We start from the raw sequence: 23,953 nt of genomic DNA on the forward strand, positions 1-23,953 counted from the left end.
TTATTATTAAATAAGTAATTTCAAATTTATGAGTAAAAAAGAGTGGTATCGAATGGTCTGTGTGAGCATTTGTGAGCATGCGAGCAGTGTGTTTATGTTTGAGAGCATGCGAACAGTGTGTTTATTTTTGCGAGCACGAGCATTTGTCAAATTTTACTTGCAAGCAGCGAGCACTTTAGAAAAATACAGATGGCGAGCAGCGAGCGCTGAGAGTACTTCGTAAATTTTCCGCTGGCCGGAATTTCTCTTTAATTAATAAGATACGTTGTTTTGCACCAAGTAATAGCTAATAATCTGGCTGACACCTCCAGAACAGAACAATAAGAGCAAAGCTTGGGCTAGCATCTTACAGCCAATTGTGCCCTGCTTGATGCCAAATTACGTCACGTAGCTTGACGTGAGTCAGTCGGGCTGGACGCTCAAGAACTTCAAGAGCTCTCAAGGAGACCTATCAGATGAAGCCTGCGATTTAAAGTTTTCCATATCTTTCTAACCTGTCGCTAAAATGGAAGGTATAGTTTTTTTGGTTATATAGTTCTTATGAAATGTAAATAACGTGACATTCGGTCTAACAAGCATTTCGGACTTCGGTTTCGATGATCGACAAACTGGTTTCCCGCTGATTGACTGAAAAAGATTCAACGCAATGAATCTTTATTTATTTGGAGGTTTCTAGAATCTAACCAATTACAGCCGTACAGATCTTACAAGCTCTAGTAGTAGCTCTGAAGGTCAAATAGTACTGGTAATAGTGGTATTTCTCTAGATTACTTTCTACCTTCGCGAGTGCCTTTCGAGAAAAATTCTTACATTTCGTGTTTCCGCGCGACATGGAGATATAGCTTCTAGACATGTCTCCTCGTTTGGCAAGGCCTTTAGTTTTTGATCAAAATGATAAAAGCAACATTTCATTCTAGAATTTTTCTTAGTCGGTGAAGCCCGAACGACCGAGGGTTGTTATTGATGTTATTTTGTTTAATCGGGTTTCATATGCCACCGTTATATTATAGTAGATTATGATAGTTATTATTACTAGTGGCCAGGAAACTTCCAAGGTTGAAAAATCCGCTACAGAATTCGATCCGATACACTGTTTCAAAATATTATGACTCCGACAATTTTATTTCCTATTGCCCACTGGAAAATCCATCATATCTACAAACCCTGATAATCTGCAGCTCGTGATAAAACCTGAATAGTGACCGAATAGTGCGAATAGTCGCGAATAGTGACTTATTTCTTATTTCATAGATTTTATAGATTTATTTTATCTCTACAAAGAGCATAAGGAAACACATGGACTGGACCATTGGACCCTCGGACTATTTTTTGGACTACTTTTTGGACCATTTTATCCGGGGGGGTGGGGGGGGGAGGCAGACCATTAGTACATAGGAAGGGATGGTAGGTAAACTGTTGTTACTGAGGGTGGGGCGGAGGACGAACTATTTATACGCAGGGAGGGGTAGGAGGTTCATGTTTTAGTAACTGTTACTGATTTATGGAGTGTTTATTGAATCAAACGAATTATTTTGAGCGGTTTTTCGATTGACTATTTGTATATCAAAATTTTGGCGCTGAGCCGTATCGTTTCTTTAATTTTTTGTCACGCGAATGCGAAACTGGCACCTAAACACTGGACTATAATTGTTATTGGAAATATCGCCAATTCCTGTTTTCGATCCTCCACTGTTAAATCATGCGTGTGCCTGTTAAGTCGAATTGTGCCAGTGCCAAATGATACTCGCGGGTTAGCATGAATCATCTGTCAGTTGCCTCACGTTTCCCTTTTTGTGTGAAACAAAAAAAGCGAAGAAAAAGCGCGATGTCTCTATAAGTGGTTTCACGACATGGGGTGTAATCTAGCTGTCAGTAAAACTCTCAGACAGTAAAATTTTCCGGGCAGAGTTGGTCACAGTTACTGACTTCTACGCGATTTCCGGTGTCGGTGAGTAACTCTTTTGTTTACGACACGGTAAGTAGTACCGCTATCTATTTATTTCAGAATGATAATTTACATGATTAAAACACAATTCGATGTAATTTAAAAGTTCATATTACGTACATTTGTGAACATAGATAACTAGTTTTGTTTTGTGTCATGTTCTGATCATAAACAGGTTGTTTAACACAGAAATAAACTTTCTAATGAAATATTTCCTTAGCATACTCGACAAGACAATAGAATAAATAAATAAAAAAACGTATTTGCATCATGAAACAATTCATGAATGGTTCTCTGTCATGCAGTCATGCAGTACTACTGAATCATGATGTAAACAGAAACAGGGCTTTTAATTTCTCGTACATACTCTAAATAACTTGCATATATACCTATTTCCAAACCCTTGCGCTTCACTTTACTGACATACAAGAATCTGGAAGTTCCTATTTCGAAACTGGTTTTAAAATCATTTTCATGCTATTGGCGTTGTACCCGGCAACGAATCCGATGTCAGATTTCAGATCTTGGACCTTTTGAAACAGGTTTATATATACATAAGAAGCGATATTAGCCATGCAGTCATATTAAAACCGATTTTAAATTATTGCAGACAAACGTTCATAGATGAGACGGCAGCCAATATTTTAAACTATATAAGGTTCAAATCCAGAGCTTTATAAATAACTTTTGCTCCTTAAATCTATGAAATAGAGCAATAAATATTTTTTTTTGTTTCATTATTAATTCATTTATTTTTACTATTCGTCACTATTCGCGACTATTCGCCACTATTCGCCACTATTTGTCACTATTCGTCACTATTCGTCACTGTTCGCGACTATTCGCACTATTCGGTCGTTAAGATCAACAAAGGTTCGCAAGTAATGTTGTCTCTACAGGATATTATGTCACCTCTCGTCACGTCGAGCCTCCTCTTAACTACATCAGAATTTTCCTGGTAGACAGATCGTGTTGCAGTCATCACGTTTTCTTGTTCAAGCGAAAGAAGGTTTGAGTCATTGGGTAAATTACTAAACTGGTCAAACAACAATTGTAAGGCTAGCTTCAAGCAATGAAAGCGAATCTACTGAGAGAAAAAGTTACAGAGGTAGGGATGTTTCAACCTTTTTGTTTTAACCATATCATAACTGATTTATCGTTTATATATATATATATATATATATATATATATATATATATCGTTTATATATATATATATATATACTACAAAGCGGGATTAACGAAATTTCAAGCAATCGAGCACAAGTTGACGAGAATGCGAGCATGCGAGCAGTTGCAAAAATTTTTGGAGCACGAGAAAGCGAGCACCCGTGTAATTTTTGCCAGCAATTCAAGCAAAGGCCAAATTTTGTGAGCACTTTTAAATTGAATGGGACCATTCGATACCCCTTAAAGCTGCACGCCAATTCTTTTTCTCGGATGTTTATGCCTTTATCTCTTTCGAATTTTTTTGGATCACAAATATTAGCACGAAACGAGTACAAACGTTTTTAAAGAAATTGCATCATGGGAGAGCAAAAAAGGTTAATCAGAATTCATCGATAAATCGGGATTCATCGATAAATCTGAATTCATCGATAAATCTTATTCATTTTTACACAGTACAAGGTGGTGCCAGTTTATTTAACAGGCTCATTTTGGACCTAATATTCTAGACTCATAGGAGATAAGACTCAATTGCTGCGATTTCATCTTGAACGCAAGCTTCCATTGAAATAATCGTTCATGCTTAGTACCTTAGGAAAGCAAAGCCTTATCCGGCGGCGTTCACTCCATGTGCAGAGTCACTGCAATTTTTCTACAAATCTAAAACATGACGTAAGTCATTATAGTTAAAATTGCATATGGCTTGATTTTCCTTTATCGATTAGACAATAAAGTTTAAAAATCTGTTCTACTCCTCACTTTATTTGCGTAATTTACAACTGAATAGAAATTTCTTTTGTATCTGTGGAAACTCACTCAATTGATGTAGACCTCATTACTCTTCGATTCGTTTTGACTAAAGGCTAACGCTCAAAATTTCAGCTTTAGGAACTCTTCATACGGTGGCCAATGCAATATCAACTCAGGTGGCAAAACCAAATCGTCTTGTAACATCCTCCACCGAGGCATGGCCACAGTTTATTTAGGAGCGAACCCACTTTCCTCATTATAACGTGACACGTTTGCTTTAAGTTGTTACTCATAAATGTTTATAAAGCATGGAGGAAAATTTTTTTCTCCAATCGTGGCTCATAACTCAGCGCACACAAAACCGAAAGCAACGTAGGCGAAATGTAATGCTATAGTTGGTCTCACGAAGTAGACGGCTATACCACGCGAAATTTCGATTTTATTGCGTTTAAGATCTTTATCTTCTTCGGTTGATTTGGTCGACTGATTAGTTAACCTTATCGTCTGAAGAAGATAGGGAGTATATTTTTACCAAGATTAAAAAACGCAGCCCACCCAGTGCGTTATTCATACCGTACTTAATGTTTTGGTCCGGAGTTGGTGTATCATTGATGGTTGTAAACCTACATTGTATGTCCATTTGCTTTCAACAATACTTGCAAAGTAAAGGATCGAAATATTTATAATCAGCACAATGTAAATCAGCTATTTCAAATGCAAAACAGTCCAATCTCCTACATAAGTGACATTGAAGACAAAAAAGGGGCAAATTAACTAAAGTTTGAGAGAGAACATAAACAACACAGGACGAAAAAATTAATGATGAGTCCACCAGTTTATTAAAGATTCGCTTACAGATTCGCTTAACAATATAAACTTGTTGGATCAATATCAGTATCCGAGACACTGCGCACCCACCTCTCCCCTTACCCCAAAAAGTCAACTGATATCACAACTTTTTCTCTGCCATTCGTCCGAGGGTGACTAACTGCCCTTTGTAGAGGGATTTTCAGAGACCTTAAGCAATCAGGACAGTAACGCTGTTAAAGACGTCTATTAAAAAGTGAATTTATACAGTTATATTTTCACGAATGGCTGGATACGTATACCGTCTCTTACGGTCACACCTCAAATTCAGCAAATGTATGTGAGCAGCGCTGAGTTCCAAATGGAAACTTAAATAAATTGCGGTCGGGGTTTCCGCTCTCACACTACACAAATTGATGTTGTCTTGCAGAGGACGGCTAAAGAGTTTACAAAGTTCTCAAACGTACGTGTTGAGTTATTGCTCTGCTAATTAAATCTTTCGTTTTGACACGTCCTCGTTACCGTGACCGTCATGCTTTACTTAAGTTCCATAGTTCTTAGTGTTTGTGACGCCTAGCACGCACCCCACAAATTAACCATCGCCTTTACGGCAGGTGGCTGTTATAGAAAGGTTAAATGGGGGAAAATGTATGAACAGTCGACCAGGACAGAGCAAGAGGCGGTTTTAGGGCGGTAGCGTTACTGAACCATCGACTACAAAAGTTTCTTGAATAAAGCCGCAAGTTTCCAATTTTTTGTAGTATCGACAGGGTTTGTTAAACAGTTGTTTCAGGCTTTGATTTTAAGTGATGGCAACAAACAATGGTTAGACAATAGTAATTAAAGTTTGAAAACATTGACGTGTTTTGCCCAAGGGAAGCAATTCTAATCCAATCGGCTTTTTAACCCCTAATTTAAAAGTTTGATAACTTTTTGTCTCTCAGTTCTCCATTTTCAAGATGTTTATTGTGATTGGCACGTTTTTAACAGCTTGCTCAATTGTACTTTGCATTTGTGGGTAGTGTTCCGTAATAGAAAATAAGTAACAATTTTTCACCGGAGTGGAGGTGAATAATTGTTTTAGTCTATACCGCAAATAGTTTATTTCTTTAATACACCGAAAAAAAGTCGAAAACTTAACTCTTGACAAACGATTTTGTCTAATCGGCTGCTCGTGAATATTACTTGCTATTCCGTCCCGAACCAACCAATCAGCGCTCGAAAAGCACAATTTACCCATGTGATATTGATCATGACTGTTTTGATCAAATTTAATCAAAACAGCCACTAATTAATGATGGTTATTTTTCATCAATAACTCCATACAACACTGGAGATAATCGGACAGTCTGATTTAGTTGTACACAGTGTTTATCAGACAAAACTGAGTATCACTGGAAGCAATAATACCATGTTACCTCAAAAAACTTTTGACTTTCATGAGTTTCATTGAAATAGCTACGCAATACGATAAACATGCGCAGTTGCGTTTTATGGTCACTGAGCAGAAGAGGATGATCTTGAAGTGTTTTTGAAGATCACCGGAATCGATAGTCATGCAAGGAGTGTTGAAGAAGCTTTTAAATCTATCTGGTACCCCAGGCACTTTATCACGTTTATGTATAGAAGTGTATGTTATCAATCGCAATAAAGCTTTTGCTAAGAGGCAAATGGGTATCAGATTTATTGCTGTAACTTCACAAATTTCAAACGACAAAAAAAATAAATAAATAAATAGACAATTTCCCAAATAGAACTGCACGTTTCCTGATTTGCACAGTAATTACATATCATATATTGGTCAAATGACTTGTAATTTGTTTGTTATGCGACAGCTGTCTCAAGGTCTACAATAGCCCACTCACTATCAATATCACGTACTCATAGATGGCATTGGAAGACTGCAAATTTTCTTAGTAAAAGAAAGAAATTAAGCAACTGGTTTGTATCCCTCGCTTTTTTCTTTTGACGATGGGGTTTAAAACGACTGTCAGAGCCATGCCATAAGTTCTAATGAAGAACAGCATTCTTACATAACAGCCTGCCTCTTGTGTGTAGCGTTCCGGAGATTGAATATGGTCTCATAAACAGCCATTACTTTTCAATTCGATGAGATACTCTTAACTATAGTTACTTTAATCAGTAGAGTATTTTATTGCTGGAAGAAATTTTATTGCTATAAGCCATTTTTCGATCTCGATCTTCTGATGATCTATTTTGGTGAACTGAGGGTCTTTGTACTTCATAATCATAACAGTAAAAAAAAAAAAACACTTAAAGAAGCTTTTATCTTCACCTTCCTGCGGGCACTCTCCAGCGATGCAATATCAGAAATTAGACGTGGAATATCACCTAATGACATAAAAGGCCCTTCGCATTCTTGCCTTCAAGAAATTGTTTAAAATGAGAGGGAATTTTGGAACCGCAAAAAGGGAGAGTTAGGAACAAAATATTAGGCGTGGAAAAACGATGAGACAGCATGCAAATTGACTTGCTTTGTTTTTTTTCTGTCTCACGTCTTCACAATTTTCTTCAAAAATGTCAGTCTTGGTCATATTTAAGATAGAATTCAGCTTTCCTTTGCCACTATACAGAAGCAGATTTACGATGTACAAGAATGAGTTTATAAATTGACTTTGAAAACATGGCTTTTTCGACAACAGGCTTTAAAATTTTCACCCTCCGTCCCCAAACGTCCTTCACCTCAAGCACTTAGTTTATCAGAATTAATCTCCCGACAAGCGTTTTGGTCACTGAGCAAAAAGGGTTGAAGAAGAACTTAAGATCAAAGGGTTTCCTGTTTATGCGTCGCAGCCCGTATCCCGCTTTGTGGCCTCAAGCGCTTTCCCACATTGGAATACCTATTATTAGGATTATTAAGGATCTACATTCCAATTACATTAAAGAGCTGCACGCAGTCCTTCCAGCTCATAAGTTGTTCAGTTTCATACGGACCACTTAAGTAATTTCGAGAATCGTCCAGAATCTTATGCAAGTTGTGCAAAGTAAGTGACTTTACATATTTTCAGTTTTTCAATAAGGATTGAGATAAGGGGAGTTGAAACCGAGTTTACGAAGGAGAAACCTTCACAAAAGGAAATCTCGTGGGCGAAAGTAACTGCTCACACGATGCGAAGTCGTGGGATTAGGTTTGACACTCAAAACATGCCTTGAGCTTAGAGCAGCCTAAACTTTTTTCAAGGCTTTAGTCATTCCTGACCTCCATTTGGACCGCCAGGCTGGATTATTTTACATGATTTTCATTAGCTTGTTGGTTCGTCTATTATTCTTGTGAGATAAGACAGGGAGAAACACTCCCTACACTTTGACAAAACAACAGTTAAGAGGGAGGAGTAGGTGGATACCATCTCATCTCTCCCACAGTTCAGAGGTACTACGTCAAGGCATTCATCCGAATCTAATCTATACATATGCTAATTCTTATGAATGGCTTTTTTCGCTGGTGATACTGTATCATCACTGATCTATATCTCCTCCATGTGGTCATATGAATTTTTCCATGTTTCATCTTAAGCTAAAAATGAAGAGCCTTGTAGTTTTGGTGTTTGCTGTCGTCGCTCTGAGTGTCATGGAATGCTCTGTAGCAGGTACAAAATTTGGTTTTTTTTTGCTCATTTACATTTGCTTACGTCTCAAGGAACCAATCACCATTTATCCCTGAAGGCGGGGGGGGGGGGGTTGAGTGAGGAGTCCGTAAATTTTGATTTTGCCACAACAAAACTTACCTGATCCCGTAAAGCTCTGTAGTATTCTAATGATCCCCCCTCATTGGTGGTCAGTTTTCTGTAGTTCCCCGTTTCAAAAACTCTGATAAAGACGACTGATCCTCCCAGGCGGTGTGCGCACTCCGATTGCGTTGCATCATGGTCATGAAAGAAAAAATGAGTCATTTGCATCTTGAGGCGGTCGCGTGAACATCTCTTGTGCCAGGGAGAATAGCAGACTGGGTCCGCAATAAGTATCACTATATGACTGAAAAATGAGCTGAACTCGAGTTAAGTGTTTGATGCGTGCGAAAAAAGGGTTTTATGGGATTCTGTAGCAAGAATGTTTTGAAATCTGCTTGGTTCTATACTTCTCGGCAAACGCTTGTAATTTTCCTTTCTTATTTTTTTTTTTCGTAATTTTCAAACCGTCCCAGACCCTTGCGCAACCCGTTCCGGACTTATGCACAAGTTTTTTCAAAATGACCGCCCAAAAACTAAAGAAACCTCTCACCTCGTTCATAATTCATCTGTTGTTCAAGAAAAGATTCTTGACAGATGCGAAGGCTCGCTGCAAAGGGGTCTGGTTATTACAAAACACAATTTGCAATTTAAAGCTCATGTTCCAAATGATTGCAGAGCTAAGCTCATCAAATTATTTTATTCTTTTCAGCTGAAAACTTTAAGCCCAAGGCGGATCTAGGGGAAGAACAATACATTGCAGGAGATACGCGTAAGCTTATTCAAATTATTCCTTACTAAGACTATTCCGTTTAATCATTCCAAACCCAAGATCTAACCGCCAATTTTATTGACTAGTGTCTAATTTCTCCTTACAATATCACCCCTCAATCACACATTAAGGTCATGAGAATAAAGGAAATGATAAACAACTGGAGGAGCTCTTAATTGTTAAACAAATTCTCCATGTCAGCAGCTAAGGAGATGTATGGGAAATAATATAGGAAAAAAAAAATTTAAAAATATTGATAGAAGGGCTTAAAAAGTGAAAAGTTTTAAATTTAACCTTCGACTCACCATGTTTTATTAAAGATTTCTCGCGTGACCCCGAGGAAAAGGACGAAGAGGATGGAATAGTGGAAAATGACGAGGACGAGTTTGGTAAGTTTTCTCTAAATACCTTTTAAAAAAGAGTGATAGTCGGGGTCTGCACTGCATTGATGGGATTGTTTCGTTTGCTTAACTGCTATGCTATTATTAAATATTTCTTCTCTGGAGTACGTGATCATTTGTGAATAGCAAGGGTTCGGGGCTACAGAGATCACATAATAGAGCCGCTTACTTACGACAGTTTTCGCCCTTCCTTGTTGCTACTAGAACCGGTATTAATTGAAAGAGGCTTTTGCAACTGTTGGTACCCGGCTGTTTATCACGTTATATTTCCCTTTTCAGTAATTTTTCTCTGGCGTTGTTAAATAAGTAAATGAATTTAATTTTTCTCCTCAGACATTCCCCTTGAAGACTTCGAAAATTCAGAGGAATTTCCCGCGCAAATTTTCCAATTTCGTGATAGAGGTAAGTACATCACTTAGCAAGACATTACTTGTGGGTAGACAGAGAGTAACCTCGCATCTTTTTCAAGAGACCACATTGCGCACTAAAAATCGCCTTTTTGTCTCATTTTTTTTCTCTCTTTAGAGACAAAGCGAAAATTTTCAGAGCAACCAATAAACCTTCATGAAGATCATGTGAGGTCATATGGGCAAGGTAAAGTGCATGATTATTTCACATGTTATAAAATTTAACATTATTTTTATCTAACTTTCTTATGTTCCCGGTCTCCTCATTTTGACATGGCGTCAGTAACTTTCGAAGGTAGCACACCTCTACTTAGTTTTCTGAAAATTTCGAACACATTAAGGGTATCGTATGTAAATTAGACGTAGAGTCAGAGCTGGAAATCGAGATATGAAATGTGGTAGAGAGGGCGAGGTTTTATCGTATTTCTCTCGCAAGATCGCCAGAATTCGCAGCGTGATCATGTATTTGACGATGTCAGGACAGAGTTTACATAATTGAGACTACCACTCGCTCTAACGAAGGGCCACTGCTTGAAACGTCAGCTTTAGAAACTCCTTAAGGTGGCCAATTAATACCATCAACCCATCAACTTAGTTCCATTCAATATTCAGGCCTTTGAAATGTTCTTTCTAAATGTCACATTTCGGTCTCTGACGTCGACAGAACACTTCGTTTTTTTTTGGTTCAAAGACGCATTAAATACTTTTCGCATATTCTCCCTTCAAAGGGCTCATTGAAGTTGTGAAGGTTGAAGCGATGACTGGTTCCGATGATCCGCTACGTAGAGGAGAAGGTCAAAGCCGTTACTATGGTAAAAATCCACAGCTGTTGATCGTTCTGAAGAATGGCAGGGAGTATCGCGCAGAGCTGCACTACAGGAAGACAGCAGGTCAAAGATATACAATACAATTGGAAAAAACTGCTTTCAAACCGCGACTTGCCTGCACCCACGGAGACATAGACAAAGTTTATCTCGAGGCTCAAGGAGGGGATGGATGGTACGTTGCATCGATCAACACCTACACCGCAGGATCAAACAAAATCTTCACTGAGCTGACCACTGATCCAGGCTTTAGTATGTGGGTGGACATCAATGAAGAACACCTTTACCCTTACAATGCCAGAAAGCTCCTCCTTACCAATGCTGTCGCAGGATCCTGTATCACATATATACGTGTAAACGCAGTGACGGGACACATGTATGGAGCTGAATCTTCAACGTCGTACACTAAGTATAAAAGTCACATGATAGTTCTCACTTTATCAAACAACCAAAAATATCAGGCCGAACTTGAAGGACCCATGTATCGAGGGCAATCCTATGTGCGAGAGCTAAACTTTGCAGCCCGGTTTGGAACCACAAACTGCGTGTCGTTATCTGACATTAAGGAAATCCACTTAAAGGCTAGTAGTAACAGATACGAAGATTGGTACATATCATCCATTCGCACCTCTGCTAAGACTGGTGTGGAACAGTACATGGATCTGACAAATGATCCACACCTTAACAAGTGGCTTAGAGGGTACGATTCAAAAGAAATCAAACTAACATGGGTACATCAAGAGACCCTCAATTGTGAATACGGAAATCCAACGTGCGAATGCATGGCACACGCAAAGGTCTGTAAATTTAATCTTGAAATTGACGAAATTCGAACCTTCACCAGCTATCAAAAGTTGTCAGTGGATGAGCCCACAGGGGTTGCGATGCGAGGATCTCAGGGAGTGATTTATTATCTCGATAACGATGGGTCTCCCACACCACTCCAGGATGACAGAACATGTTCAACACAAGACAGCGCCAAGTGCACTTATCCCCAATTTGTTGATGGCAAAACGTATCGTTTGGCAATAGCCGTCAATGGACTAATTCCTGGACCTACCTTGATTGTTCACGAAGGACAAACTGTTGAGGTGCATGTTCACAATAATCTCACCACTGAAGGTATTTCAATTCACTGGCATGGGATGCATCAGAGAGGGACACCTTGGATGGATGGTGTGGGGCAAGTAACTCAATGTCAGATAGGACCATCATCGACCTTCACATACGTTTACAAAGCTGAACCTGCCGGCACGTTTTGGTACCACTCTCACAGTGGCGCTCAAAGAACAGATGGCTTCTTTGGTGGACTTGTTGTAAAAGAAAGTCCTAAGAAAATGACCCAGATTCGAGATAAACTCCATAGGTACCGTGCATTTGAAGACCTTCCAGACCAGCACACCTTAACGCTTCTAGACTGGCAACATGAGGCATCCTTAGACCTGTTCACACAGATTCACGCCAGTTTGGGCTTTTACCCAGGCAAGCCGCTGGGAGAGGTGCCAACTAAAGATGATTTAAAGCGGCGGTATGACTCCACGCGTAGTTATGAAGAAGGAGAGGTTGGGCCAGTCCCGTATTTTTCCGGAATTATAAATGGAAAAGGCAGGCATGATGATGTTCCATACATCAAAACCAGACTAAGTATATTTACTGTTCAGGCCGGTAAGACGTATCGCTTTCGGCTCATTGGAGCCCAAAATCTGTACGCCTACAAATTCTCCATTGATGGTCATAAGCTGACTGTGGTGGGCACTGATGGATACTGGATCCAGCCTGTAGAAAACGTTGATTACATCATCATTCACACCGGAGAGAGGTTTGACTTTCTACTTGAAGCAAAACATACAAGAAAAGACTACTGGATACGTGCAGAGACTCTGGAGATTGATCACAATGGCCAAGGGCCACCATACAAGTCATTAGAACATGTGGCAGAAGCTATTTTGCACTACAAACAGGATGGAGACTCGGCCGACCCCAATGTTAATGTGCCGTCGACAAATTACGAAGATATAAAAAGAAGGTCTCCTCCCCTACAGTGCTCCTTCTACAAACCATGCAAAGCAGTAAACTGCCCATTCAAAAACTTCCATCCATATTATCATATTACCTGTATTAATGTTCAAGACCTACGTTTACTTGAGCCAACTCCACCAGCGGAGCTTCCGAACGCAAATCCTAAAACCCCAGGGCAATGCCAAAATTGTCGACATTTCATCAACTTCAACTTTGAGGGTGACTCTCAAACTAGTGCAGTGAATGGGCGCAATTTCATTCTTCCCTCCTTTCCTCCTCAAACCCAACCTGAAGAGTTTCTCAAAAAGGACAATATTTGTGACCTGAAAGCCGACTGCAACCCATCAACACCCGCGTGCTCATGTGTGCAAGTGATAACTATTCCCCACCAGGAAACTATTCAATTGGTATTTTCAGCAATTGGTGCTTTCCACAACGCTCATCCAATTCACCTTCATGGCCATACCTTCCATGTAGTTCATGTCGGATACCCAGATTATGACCCAAAAACTGGTTTTATTACAAACCACAACAGTGATATATACTGCGATGACGTTCACTGCACACAACAGAACTGCGATAAGAGGAGATGTACCAGACCAAGATGGAACCGAGAAAAGCGCTTTTCTATAGATTCCCATACGATCAGAAAGGACACAGTTATGCTCCCTGCTGGAGGGTACGTTGTTATCAACTTTCTATCCGATAATCCTGGCAACTGGTTTCTTCACTGCCACATAGAGGTACACCAGCTCGAGGGAATGGCAATGATTGTCAATGAAGCTCCACACGAGCAAAGTCAATTGCAACCACCGAAAGAGATGAACAAGTGTGGAGACGTTGAGATAAGTGTCCAAACGTATCAAAACTATCAATCCAAGTTCCACAGAATGTACGCTTAGCTGCCAAAAGAAAGGTTTTAGCACTCTCAACAGCCAAAAGTCTAACTACAACCACTTAGCTCTTAGTCAAAACTATAACAAAACTCTCGAACATGATTGGTTATCACCAGCCCGATTTGAGCACTAATAGGACAGTGCACGCGTCATACTTGTAATTGGACAGTGTAATAGGATATTTTAAGGGATAGTAAACACGTCGTGCCTATGTTAGTGGACAAAACGCGTCATGTGCGTGCGTTGTCACGCATTTCTCCAAGTTTACGGTTTTTTTTACTAAAAACTTATAACCGATGTCTATTTTCTTTCTCAAATTTTGTCATGGTTTTGACTATTTTGTAACAGGACTTCGTGTCTTCCAATTCTGTCTGTAATCATACCTGTGATGAACAAATAGGTCTCCCGCTTCGCGGTCGTCCTATTTTGTTAATCACTCGTATGATTATAGACAATTCAGTCCTATTACCATTATTAATTAGAAAACAATCGGTGGAAATGCATGTGCTAAAAGCCGTACTTTCTCTCCGTATCTTTCTCTTCGTGCGAAACACAAGACTAGCAATTAAGTTGCTACTTCTCGTTATTCGATGAATACCCGAAGCGATGCGTCGTGCATGCATGTAACTTGACAGCCTTTTTCAAGAGGTAAATTCTACGTCGACTCGCCTTATTTTCAGACCCAAACGTTCTTTCTTTTACACAAGGTAACGCTAAGGAAAATCATGGTATCGAATAATAAACACACATCAGACGCGCATAATACCTATATGTGCGTACATTTGTTCGCGTATATATGCCTCTAACAACGTGCAAATGTGTGTACCAAATTTCTATGCGTAGTTAACGAATAGGTACGCGGCTCTGTAGTTGTTGACGCAATCTCTGTTGGAAACAGAGTGGCATTGTTAGGAAGGTATTCCTCAAGTTTTTCAAAAATTTCAGTATCCTCAACAACTTCAATGACACTTTATGAATGCTGATTCAGCAAGTAGCAATGTCGTTCATTACGTTATCAGAATGCTTTCCACGCATTTTCTTTAAGATTTTTATTAAGTTTAGTAGGCATAGCAAAGGCTAGAACGGGGCCTAGTTCCTGCAAATGTTAGCCAATGATAGCTGCCGCACCTCAACCTTGAACTTCAATACTAGTGCGAGTTCTCATAACATCACCTCTAGAGTTTGGCTTGTCGGGAGGGAGGGGGATCACTACCACAGAATTTAGACCAACCAGTAAGCAGAGAGGATAATGGGAATATCCATCCTAAACCCTTCGTATCGTTACTATGTAAGATTACAAGGCTATACATGTACCCAGCTAATGATGGGTTTAATTTTGGTAAGCAAAACACGTATCACCCACAACCAAATATTATCTTGGTCGATTTCACGAGACAGTGGACTTTAGTCGCGTTTAAAGTAAATTGTTAGCTGATTAGGAAAGAAGAGAAAAATGAGATAATCGTGAATTTCGTCGGGTTTCAAGTGAACCGTTTAAGCTGATGGAAGACATTTCGGATGTTTAGCAATCAGTTTGTAGTACTTGTATCTATAAGCTACCTTGAATTTCTTATTACCTTTTGAAAGTGCGTTAAAAATGACCTAATTGATTTCCTAAGATTTTCGCAGGTTCAGGATTCTGTACTTTGGACGAAACTTAGATATTTCAGACTACCACTCAATTACGTCTTTGCTGAATTTTTTCATTACTTTGTTTACGGTGTATTTTAAGTTTTTTTGCCTTTTTTGGTAGATATTCAGTATTTAACCAGTAATATCTTTGTATTCATAGGCTTTGCTGAATGTTTGAATACCTCGCTGAGTAGAAGTTTACTATAAGCAGTACTGTTGTACTTTATTGAGTGCCCTTTAATTGAGTGTCGTAAAAAATTAACTTAATCTCAACAGCCAATCAGAAAAAAGAAAAGCAGTACAAGTTGCCAATTATACCCGCACCTGTGCGAGGCCCAGGAAAACATTTTAGTTTTGGATCTGATTGGTCGAGAGGATGTTGTGATATTTCTGGACCAATCACCAGTCAAGGTAGATCAAAACGAGAGAAGTTATGCATTACTTTTGACACTCAGTTAAAAGGTGTTCTTATGCATCATGAAGACTTCAGTCATAGGGAAAAAATAGACGCAAAAAATTGCACGTAAAATTTGGTTGAATGAGAATATCAACAGTTGTTTTATTCATTAGTCTCTGATTTGATGTTTTAAAAGTTCATATAGACATTTTGCATAAGTGCTATTTACTCTTTAGGAGGGGTCACCTTTGACAAACAGTAACACACATTCATTCATTAACTGAGTTGATAATGTAAATCAGTCACGGTATAGAGTTTACAAGGATTAGAGCTGTGTCCTTGTGGTCTGGCACAACAATGAAACTGCCTCCCTTGATTTGGACCTTTGATTTTCACTGTTCTTAGGACGCACGGTTCCTTGTGACCGCTACAAAGAGGGGGTGGACGCGGCCCAGAGAGAATACTTTTCCAAATTGCCGCATCCACTTTACGCTTCTCTGCGCAATCTTTGCGACTCAATGCGTTTTCAGGGACAGGTTCGTTTTTAGAAACATTTAAAGCCGCGTCTGAAGATGAAACGGAGGTATTTGAGAGTGAAGAGACGTTATCCGCGCCTGCGTACTGTTCAAACTCGGAAGGAGTAGTCTTAACTAAATCAAACGCTTCGTTAGTTACCTCGGTAACACTCTTATTGACTGCAACCGGGTCTGAAGACCTTTTAAAGAAACTAAACAGATTTGTCTTTGGCTGTCCTTCAGCTTTGTTTTTCCCTCCGGCAGATTTTTGACGTTTTACAGATTTGCTTTTGACATCACCGCAAGGGGCACTCCGTTTTAAGGACGTCTTTGTTTCCTGTGTAACACTTAAGTCCGTAGAACAAGCCTCGGGTTGACTCTGCGACTGTTGTCCATGTTTCAAAAAGTAAGACTTAAGTTTCTGTTGTTTCCCAGAAAATTCTGGCATAAACTTCGTACAAAGGGAAGGAGGTTTCAATGCAGCTTGAAAAGAAGTCTTCAAAGTTGCTACAACTGGACAGTGATCTGAGCCCTCGACATCGGCCAGTATCTCACAGTTTAGGAATTCTTTATCAACAAGTTCTTTATCGGCAAAAATGTAATCAATTCTTGTACCGTAATTGGTTTGACGCGCACTGGTCACCGTGCACCAATTGGTGTAAGCGTCACGCTGGGAAGGGTGAAAATAACGGAATGAGTCTACAAAAAGCCCACCTTGTGCTTGGAGAGGATCACCTGTGTCATGGTCTGGATTAGCGCCGTTAACTTCACATGGAACCAAAAACTGATCCAACCACTTTCGTCCAGGATGAGCATTGAACAGTTCCTGAGGAAAGAGTAAAAACATCTACATGTAGATTTGTAAGATCCCACAATTATCCTTCTCTTTTAAGACCTTTTGTGTTGGCAGAAAGGTAACAGGTGGGTTAGAGACGTTCTTCCATATTTCTGGGCAACACCCTGATCGGTTAAAAAGAAAGGATTGTAATGATTTTTTTAATGAATTCAAATTTATAGTAAAACGAAATTTTTAAAAAATTGGACCAATGACGACATATGGATGAATCTATGTCACATGATGAACCATTTCATTATCAATAATCAAATCATATGGTAAAAACAGTGACATTGGGTCAGCATTCGAGCAGAGTGGGCCACTCTACCAAAGCTTGTCCATTGCATGAAGTTACTAAGATTGTTGCTTTTCCCACTGGATGTTGTTTATCAATAATCAAATCATATGGTAAAAACAGTGACATTGGGTCAGCATTCGAGCAGAGTGGGCCACTCTACCAAAGCTTGTCCATTGCATGAAGTTACTAAGATTGTTGCTTTTCCCACTGGATGTTGTTGGTCCATGGCAGGTTACCCCCAAGCATTTCCACCACTTTCCCTGAAATTTGGCCTAAACCCATTTATTCTGCTGGGTAGAATGAGGAAATGGGAGAGTTAAGTGTCTACCCTAAAAACACAACACAGTGAGCAGCCTGGTCTTGCAGCAAGATCTCATGACCTCGCATGAAGGAGAAGCTGCTTGTGCCCATTGGACAAGTCTGACATACTAGCTGTGACCCTAAGGCTATTAAATCTCCCAAAAAACAAAACAAATGGAAAATGAAATTTTTATGTTTATTATTAGAGAAGGGGAAAAAAATTAAAGTATGGCCAAAATATTTACCTCTTTATCAGGATCACAATGATCTATCATTTTATGTGATGTGTTAATGTCACCAAGAACAATGACGTGCCTACATTGAAAAGAAAAACAAATAACTGAGGAAGATCAAATCTTGACATTTCAGTATGGTAAATACATCTGTAGATGTATCTTGAGGCTCATGCTCCTCTCTTACCAGCCTGGTATAAAGTGACAGGTTGGTTTCTAGGGTAATTTAACAAAAATATTCTTTCCTAAAGATACTGCTGGGCTCCACTGACAGGCAAGAGAAACAGCAAGTTGGTTATTAACTACAAGTTGATTAACCCTTCAACTCCCAGAAGTGATGAACATAAAATTTCTCCCTGCTATAAGCATACATTCTTCAGCAAACAGGCGATGAGAATATTCAAACTTATCAGGTAGAAGCTGCTATCTTGATCTACCACCAAGTTCTCATCACTAATTTACAAGGAAATGTGTAGCAGCTAGAGGGGAGAATTAACAATCAGATCTTGGGTGTTAAAGGGTTAAGGCACACATGATTAGCACTGAAATTGCCAATGCCAGTTTGACAAAAGCCAATAGCCATTAGCTAACCAATCCCTTCAAAAAGTAAAACAATGTTTAATTTCCACAACTTCATTGAGGCATAACTGGGTAGTTTAGTATTGTTGACTAAATTGATAACACTAATTGGCCACTATAACCCTTCACTCTAGATAAAAAAGGGCTAACATTCAAAACATCAGCTTTGAAACTTTTTACAGAGGCCAATTTATACTTTTAACTCAGTTGAGAACATAAAGTACCCTGTTATACTCTCCCACCAATGCAGCACCACAGTTCTCTTAGAAACTTATCCCCTTTATTAAATTGAGGCACAGCTTTTTTATTTATTAAATGCAAATATTAAAGACAAAAAAGCCAAACAAAAGAAACATACAGTTTCTGTACCTTCCTGCATTGACAAGGGATTCAGCTCTCTCCTGCAGCAATTTATAAAAGTTCATTTTAAAATCCACTCTTTCCCTATTCTCCTTGTCAGCTCTGGGACAGTACACATTAATAATAACAACTGACTTGCCCTCAGGGAGAGTATGTTCTGTGAGTATGGCACGACCCTCATTATCCAGAGCTTCTAGCTCATCAGGTGTGAAGTCAGTGTTACTGCCGTAACAGGCAATAGATGGCTGAGGAGTAAGGCAACACGAGAGACCCTCCTCAGCAGCTTTAGGTGTCACTGCGTCACGGCAAAATGTTGCAACTCCTGTGGAAAAAGCACCCACAGTTGGCTAAAATTACAAACAGTGCATTCTTAAGATCTGGAAACTCATTTATGCATACATTTCCTCTCTATGCTCTTCAAGAGAATGGAGGTGTAACATAACCTTGTATACATTAAAAGAGTAACATCATCCATTCAAAATGGAACTTTTATGCTTTGCAAAGAACGAAAGGTGAATCCACATGCAAGGCAAGAGTTCCACAGCAATGGGAGTTTATTCTTTTCTTCCCCCACTCTCCTCACCCCCAGAAAAGATACAGTGCTTGTCAATTTAGAGTAATCCACCAAGGCCTAATGTCCTTTGAAAGGTGAATAACACTATCCCAAGAATAAGTTGCTATCCAGTGTATAATTAGTAAATAAACCCCTTCAGGCAGCTGGTATGTCACATGACAATGTACTGTAAGTGGCTGAGGTATTGTTGGAAAAATAAATATTTGGCAGAGAAGCGAAAGCTTTGAGGGAAAATGTGAAATTTTGAGGATAATCTCTCAGCCAAGGACATTGTCAGCCCACATACCAGCTGCCTGAGAGGGGTTTTATTATTTTATAACACCTTCATTAAATTTTGCTTTGCGTGTTGACAGCAAAATTTTACTGACTGTTTGTGCACTTTCTGGAGCAGCATTTGAGATAAGCTTTCTAATGTCACTACTGGTGGAATCCACAAAACAAGTTTGTTTTCTTCCACTTAAAACAATAAAGGTGAAACTCATGAGCTGGTTTTTTTCTGCTGGGTTAGTTGCTTTCCCATGGAAATAATTGGACGATAAATATCAATGTAAATGGGGGTTATGGCCTGATAATTGTCCAAGGATTTTGTTAATGGAAAGTAGCCAATGGGGTTGCGCCAAAAATTATAGATGTGCTACATTAGTGTCAATATACCATGTTGCACTATCAACAAGACAGAGATTATCCAGAGAATAGCATAATCTATTCAAAGAAATGGGACCAGGTGTTCCTGCAAGTTTGCCGAAGATCAATCCTAAAATATCCTTGTCAGGGGAGAAAATGTGAGAAATTATGTGCCTTCCATAGAAAATCACAAAAGACCCCCATTTAAACCAGCTTAAAGATGAACTGGGCCATCATGAATAATCACTGCATTATTAAATTAATTTTAAAAGTGAATCTACATGCAGCAAGGGTCAGACCTGAATGTTTTAATCCCAAGACCAGTCTCCTATGAGACATTCAGAAAATACAAAATACCACATCCTACACTGACCTCCTTCACTCCTTATACTATAAAATGAGCAAAAACGAGAGCTAGCTCTTAAGTTTAGTGGCACAAGTCGGCTTGCATAAGCTCAAAAGCTGTACGTTACAGTTTGATTTTCAAAAGCACAACCAAAATTGGTGAGGAGGGACAAAATTGCTATCTTTTACATACCAGAGTATCCAGTCTTCACTTTTGAGAAGCTAAAATAAGCATTGTAACCATCCACAATTGCTGTCACTTCATCTAACATATCACCTATAGTGTAAAATAAATGCAGTTTGTTCGTGGTGAGTATAAAACTGCATAACCACCCTAACTTAGCCCGCAGAACAGGTTTAATTTTGGCAAGTGAGTGCTCAGTATTTTCTTAGTAAAAATTGTGGCTGCTATCTTTGATTTCAATGGAAGCAGAAGGCTGGGGAGAGAAAGAAATTTGTACCAAGACAGTCAAAAATAAGGAGGGATGGAGGAGTGAATACTACCTTCCCCTGCCCCCTACCCTCACCATCCACTTTGACTCCAAATCAAACATGGCCAGTGGGATAAACAATTGTGAGCTTATAACTTTAACTTGCCCCCATGAGACACATGTATTGCAGAATAACCCTAACTGTAAAAGTCACCAAATTTTGGTTTAAAATGTGAAATGTTTACACAAATCCCCCTCAACATTCAGTCTCACCCCTGCCCTCCTTCACACAAACAACTAAAACAAATCAAAATAAAAACTTACAACTTTTTATAAATTTAGATCTTTTTTAAAGTACATTTGCTATTAGAAAATGATTGATATGTGACAAGCACTCGGATTGGTTGGAAATCTATTGCTCATTGCACTGGTAAACCCATAGTAAATTCTTTTGCTTTAGATTGATTAAAATAAAAAAGCAATAAACAGCACTTTCCATCAGTTAACTGGCATAAAAAACCAATTGGGATGTTAGGAGAACACTAGAAAGGTTTGTAAATCACAAGCTAGATACCAGTTCTCCATCATCCTGTGTTGGTTATCACAGTGGTAAACCAAAAGTGCAGTCTATTGCATAATTTTATCTTTTTTCAAGCACTTCATCATCAAACCCTTGCCCAAATTAATGCATATCCAAAAACACTTATTTTACCTTTAAGCTATTATTTACAAAGATTGACATTACTGGACAAAATTTCTGTATGACCCCTTACTTAAGTATGTATCCAGTTCTTTGATATAACAATTCAATGCCAAAAGCAATAGACTACCTCTGCGAATAGGACTGTTTTAGAACAGAATGGATTTATAAGTGGCTTATGCTCCACCTGAGACTGTGCTAGCATTATAAAATACACCATAACATAGCTAGTAAATTTGTCTGATCAAATTCAATTGCGTGAGTGTGTTTCATATTCCTGTTGTGCATGCTTATGATGTCAGCAAACAAATCCCTCAAGAAAAAAAAAATTTTCTCTGCAATTTTTACTCTGGGATTTTACCATTAAAAAACTGGTTAAGACTTTGGCAGCAATTTAAGCTAAACATGGAAACAAGATTGTTTACAGTGCAGCAAAATGTTTTCCTGAAACAAAATTATCAACGTGTTGAAGCATAGCAGAGGGAATATTAACCCTTTTACAACATTTAAACCATCGGGTTGAAAATGTTATAAAACAATTGGTTCATATGTCAGCTACGGCTACACCTTGAGTAACTCTTACGCATCTTTCATGCTCTCCAAACTTCCTGTGTGCTTCATATCTTGATGAACACATGCTGATGTATGAACCAGTTGTTAATTTAAAAGTACATGGTTTGATGTCAGCAGTCAAATTGCTGAGCATCATTGACTTACAATTTACACTATTGACTGGGACTCTGTGTAATTCCTAACCTATAGCACTAACTTCTGTTAAGAACTGACTCTAGAAAGCTGGTTTCCTAACAACATGTAAGAACAGACTCCCCTCGTCAGGTGTCAATTTAACTACTGGCACAATGAAAAGACTTATTCACCATGTCAACATCACAAACTAACCAAACAGACAAGCCAAACATTACCAACGGATCAAAACCAACCAATTGCGACACTTAAATCTTACAGCCAATAACATGACAGCAAAACTTACCAATCAGTTAATATGAACCAGACAAAGAACATTCGAATGACAACAATCATTGACTCAGATGATGATTTCTGCTCAGTTTGTCGAAACGTCAGTCACCACTACCGACTACAGTCCTTCTCAGGACTACACTCACCAAAATCAAACTGCCTTTGTTCCATTGCAATCATACGGTACATTTTTGTATGCATTAACAATCTTGTAGTTGGAATTAAGTGGCTCTTCTTTCCCAACTTTTTGGAATGTTGGTGGGAGGAAGACTGCCAACGCTCTCACTACCATGCCATTCCTGTTTCCCGTATGTCCGAGCAAAAGGGAAATGTTTGAAATTTGAACAAACCTACGCGACTACCTAGATGCTTGCAACCGACTGAAATAATTTGATGTACCTGTGCAGTGTGTACTTACGAGTAACTTTCGTCTCTTGCAAGCAGATAACATCAGCTTCGAGGGAATCTAAAAGGACTTTCAAGGATCTTTCACGCCTAGAGGCACGAATTCCGTTGATGTTCCAAGTTAAAATCTTCATTTCTCACGAATGCTCTTCCAAGAACGTCTGATCTATAAACGTTCAACAATTTCGCGCGCTGGGCTGACTGTATCTGTCAGCGGTATTTGACATCAAAATGAAGTAATCTGTATATTTCGCATAAAATCTCCCATTGGCTGTCTCTTTCGATGGGAGAGGGGTGGGTCATATACTGTTAATTTCTCATCATTTTCGAGAGTCTGAACATAAAATAACGGTAACGTCGATTCCAATTTTAATCAATTATCTTTGTTTTTGACAAATAACTTTACATATCCACACCATCGAAATGGAAAATTTGTTCCTAACAGGTGCATCAGCACTTAAAAAATTATTTCATTAATTATTAAATATCGGAAATATTAAATATCATTTATTTTTCAAGTTAAGAATGATTGTAAGCGATCACGGTGACCCGCAGTTATCCTCATTCGCTGTATGACAACTGTCCGGAGTTTGTACTAACAGAGTATCATATAACAATAAATGAGAATTTGCCATTCAATCAGAACATTGTTCAAGTGAATGATGATGAAAAGAGGTTATACGCAGTTTGGCAAGGAAAAGAAGGAAAGGCTTTTATAATCGATAGACAAGGTATGTTAATTTATGATAAGATAGGAATATTTTAAGGTCTATAAACGTTCAGTCGAGTAACACAATAGTTAAACGTTGGGCATGCACGAGAGAATCAATTCTGGTAGGCAACGCGTCAACGTCCCGCGTAAAATTTCGGGGGAAAACATACGAAACAACCACCGTTTCGCAAAATAAGCAAAATAAAATGAACACGTTAATAGGAATCTGTTAAAGGAAAAAGAGTAGGGAAGAGGAAAACTCGAGACTTTTGAACACAGAGCCTATTCAATTGAGTACGGGTATCCTGTTGATTTACCAATCTCTTCTTAGCTTAACCAAAAATTTTATAGGCCTTTACAA

General features: G+C 38.9%; 2 protein-coding genes across 4 annotated transcripts; one reads left to right on the forward strand and one right to left on the reverse strand.

Moving 5' to 3' along the window:
- The first annotated feature begins 2,896 nt into the window (after positions 1-2,896).
- On the forward strand, positions 2,897-15,951 carry LOC131789888 (uncharacterized). Its single transcript, XM_059107071.2, has 7 exons — positions 2,897-3,053; positions 8,205-8,277; positions 9,068-9,127; positions 9,448-9,516; positions 9,862-9,930; positions 10,054-10,122; positions 10,664-15,951. The coding sequence occupies exons 1-7, from the start codon at positions 3,018-3,020 to the stop codon at positions 13,678-13,680; spliced, it is 3,393 nt and encodes a 1,130-aa protein (XP_058963054.2). The 5' UTR covers positions 2,897-3,017; the 3' UTR covers positions 13,681-15,951.
- On the reverse strand, positions 15,836-23,062 carry LOC131789887 (DNA-(apurinic or apyrimidinic site) endonuclease 2). Of its 3 annotated transcripts, none has more exons than XM_059107068.2 (5): positions 22,894-23,062; positions 20,560-20,643; positions 18,833-19,145; positions 17,897-17,966; positions 15,836-17,044 (listed from the first exon to the last, which is right to left on the reverse strand). In XM_059107068.2, exons 1-5 carry the CDS (start codon positions 23,012-23,014, stop codon positions 15,980-15,982), a joined length of 1,653 nt encoding a protein of 550 aa, XP_058963051.2. In that variant the 5' UTR covers positions 23,015-23,062; the 3' UTR covers positions 15,836-15,979. The 3 variants fall into 3 exon arrangements, with proteins under 3 accessions (XP_058963051.2, XP_058963052.2, XP_058963053.2); XM_059107069.2 differs by having other exon boundaries at positions 22,622-23,036; XM_059107070.2 differs by lacking the exon at positions 22,894-23,062 and adding an exon at positions 22,215-22,593.
- Between the last annotated feature and the right edge of the window lie 891 nt (positions 23,063-23,953).

This window comes from Pocillopora verrucosa, chromosome 11, assembly GCF_036669915.1.
Source record: "Pocillopora verrucosa isolate sample1 chromosome 11, ASM3666991v2, whole genome shotgun sequence".
Taxonomy (NCBI): Eukaryota; Metazoa; Cnidaria; class Anthozoa; order Scleractinia; family Pocilloporidae; genus Pocillopora; species Pocillopora verrucosa.

Coding starts and splice junctions, on each gene's coding strand:
- LOC131789888 (XM_059107071.2), top strand. CDS start 3,018: ATGAAAGCGAATCTACTGAGAGAAAAAGTTACAGAG. Junction 8,278..9,067: donor CATGGAATGCTCTGTAGCAG/GTACAAAATTTG, acceptor TATTCTTTTCAG/CTGAAAACTTTAAGCCCAAG. Junction 9,517..9,861: donor AAATGACGAGGACGAGTTTG/GTAAGTTTTCTC, acceptor TTTTCTCCTCAG/ACATTCCCCTTGAAGACTTC.
- LOC131789887 (XM_059107068.2), bottom strand. CDS start 23,014: ATGAAGATTTTAACTTGGAACATCAACGGAATTCGTGCCTCTAGGCGT. Junction 17,967..18,832: donor TCCCTTGTCAATGCAGGAAG/GTACAGAAACTG, acceptor TTTTCAATGTAG/GCACGTCATTGTTCTTGGTG. Junction 17,045..17,896: donor ATTGTGATCCTGATAAAGAG/GTAAATATTTTG, acceptor CTCTTTCCTCAG/GAACTGTTCAATGCTCATCC.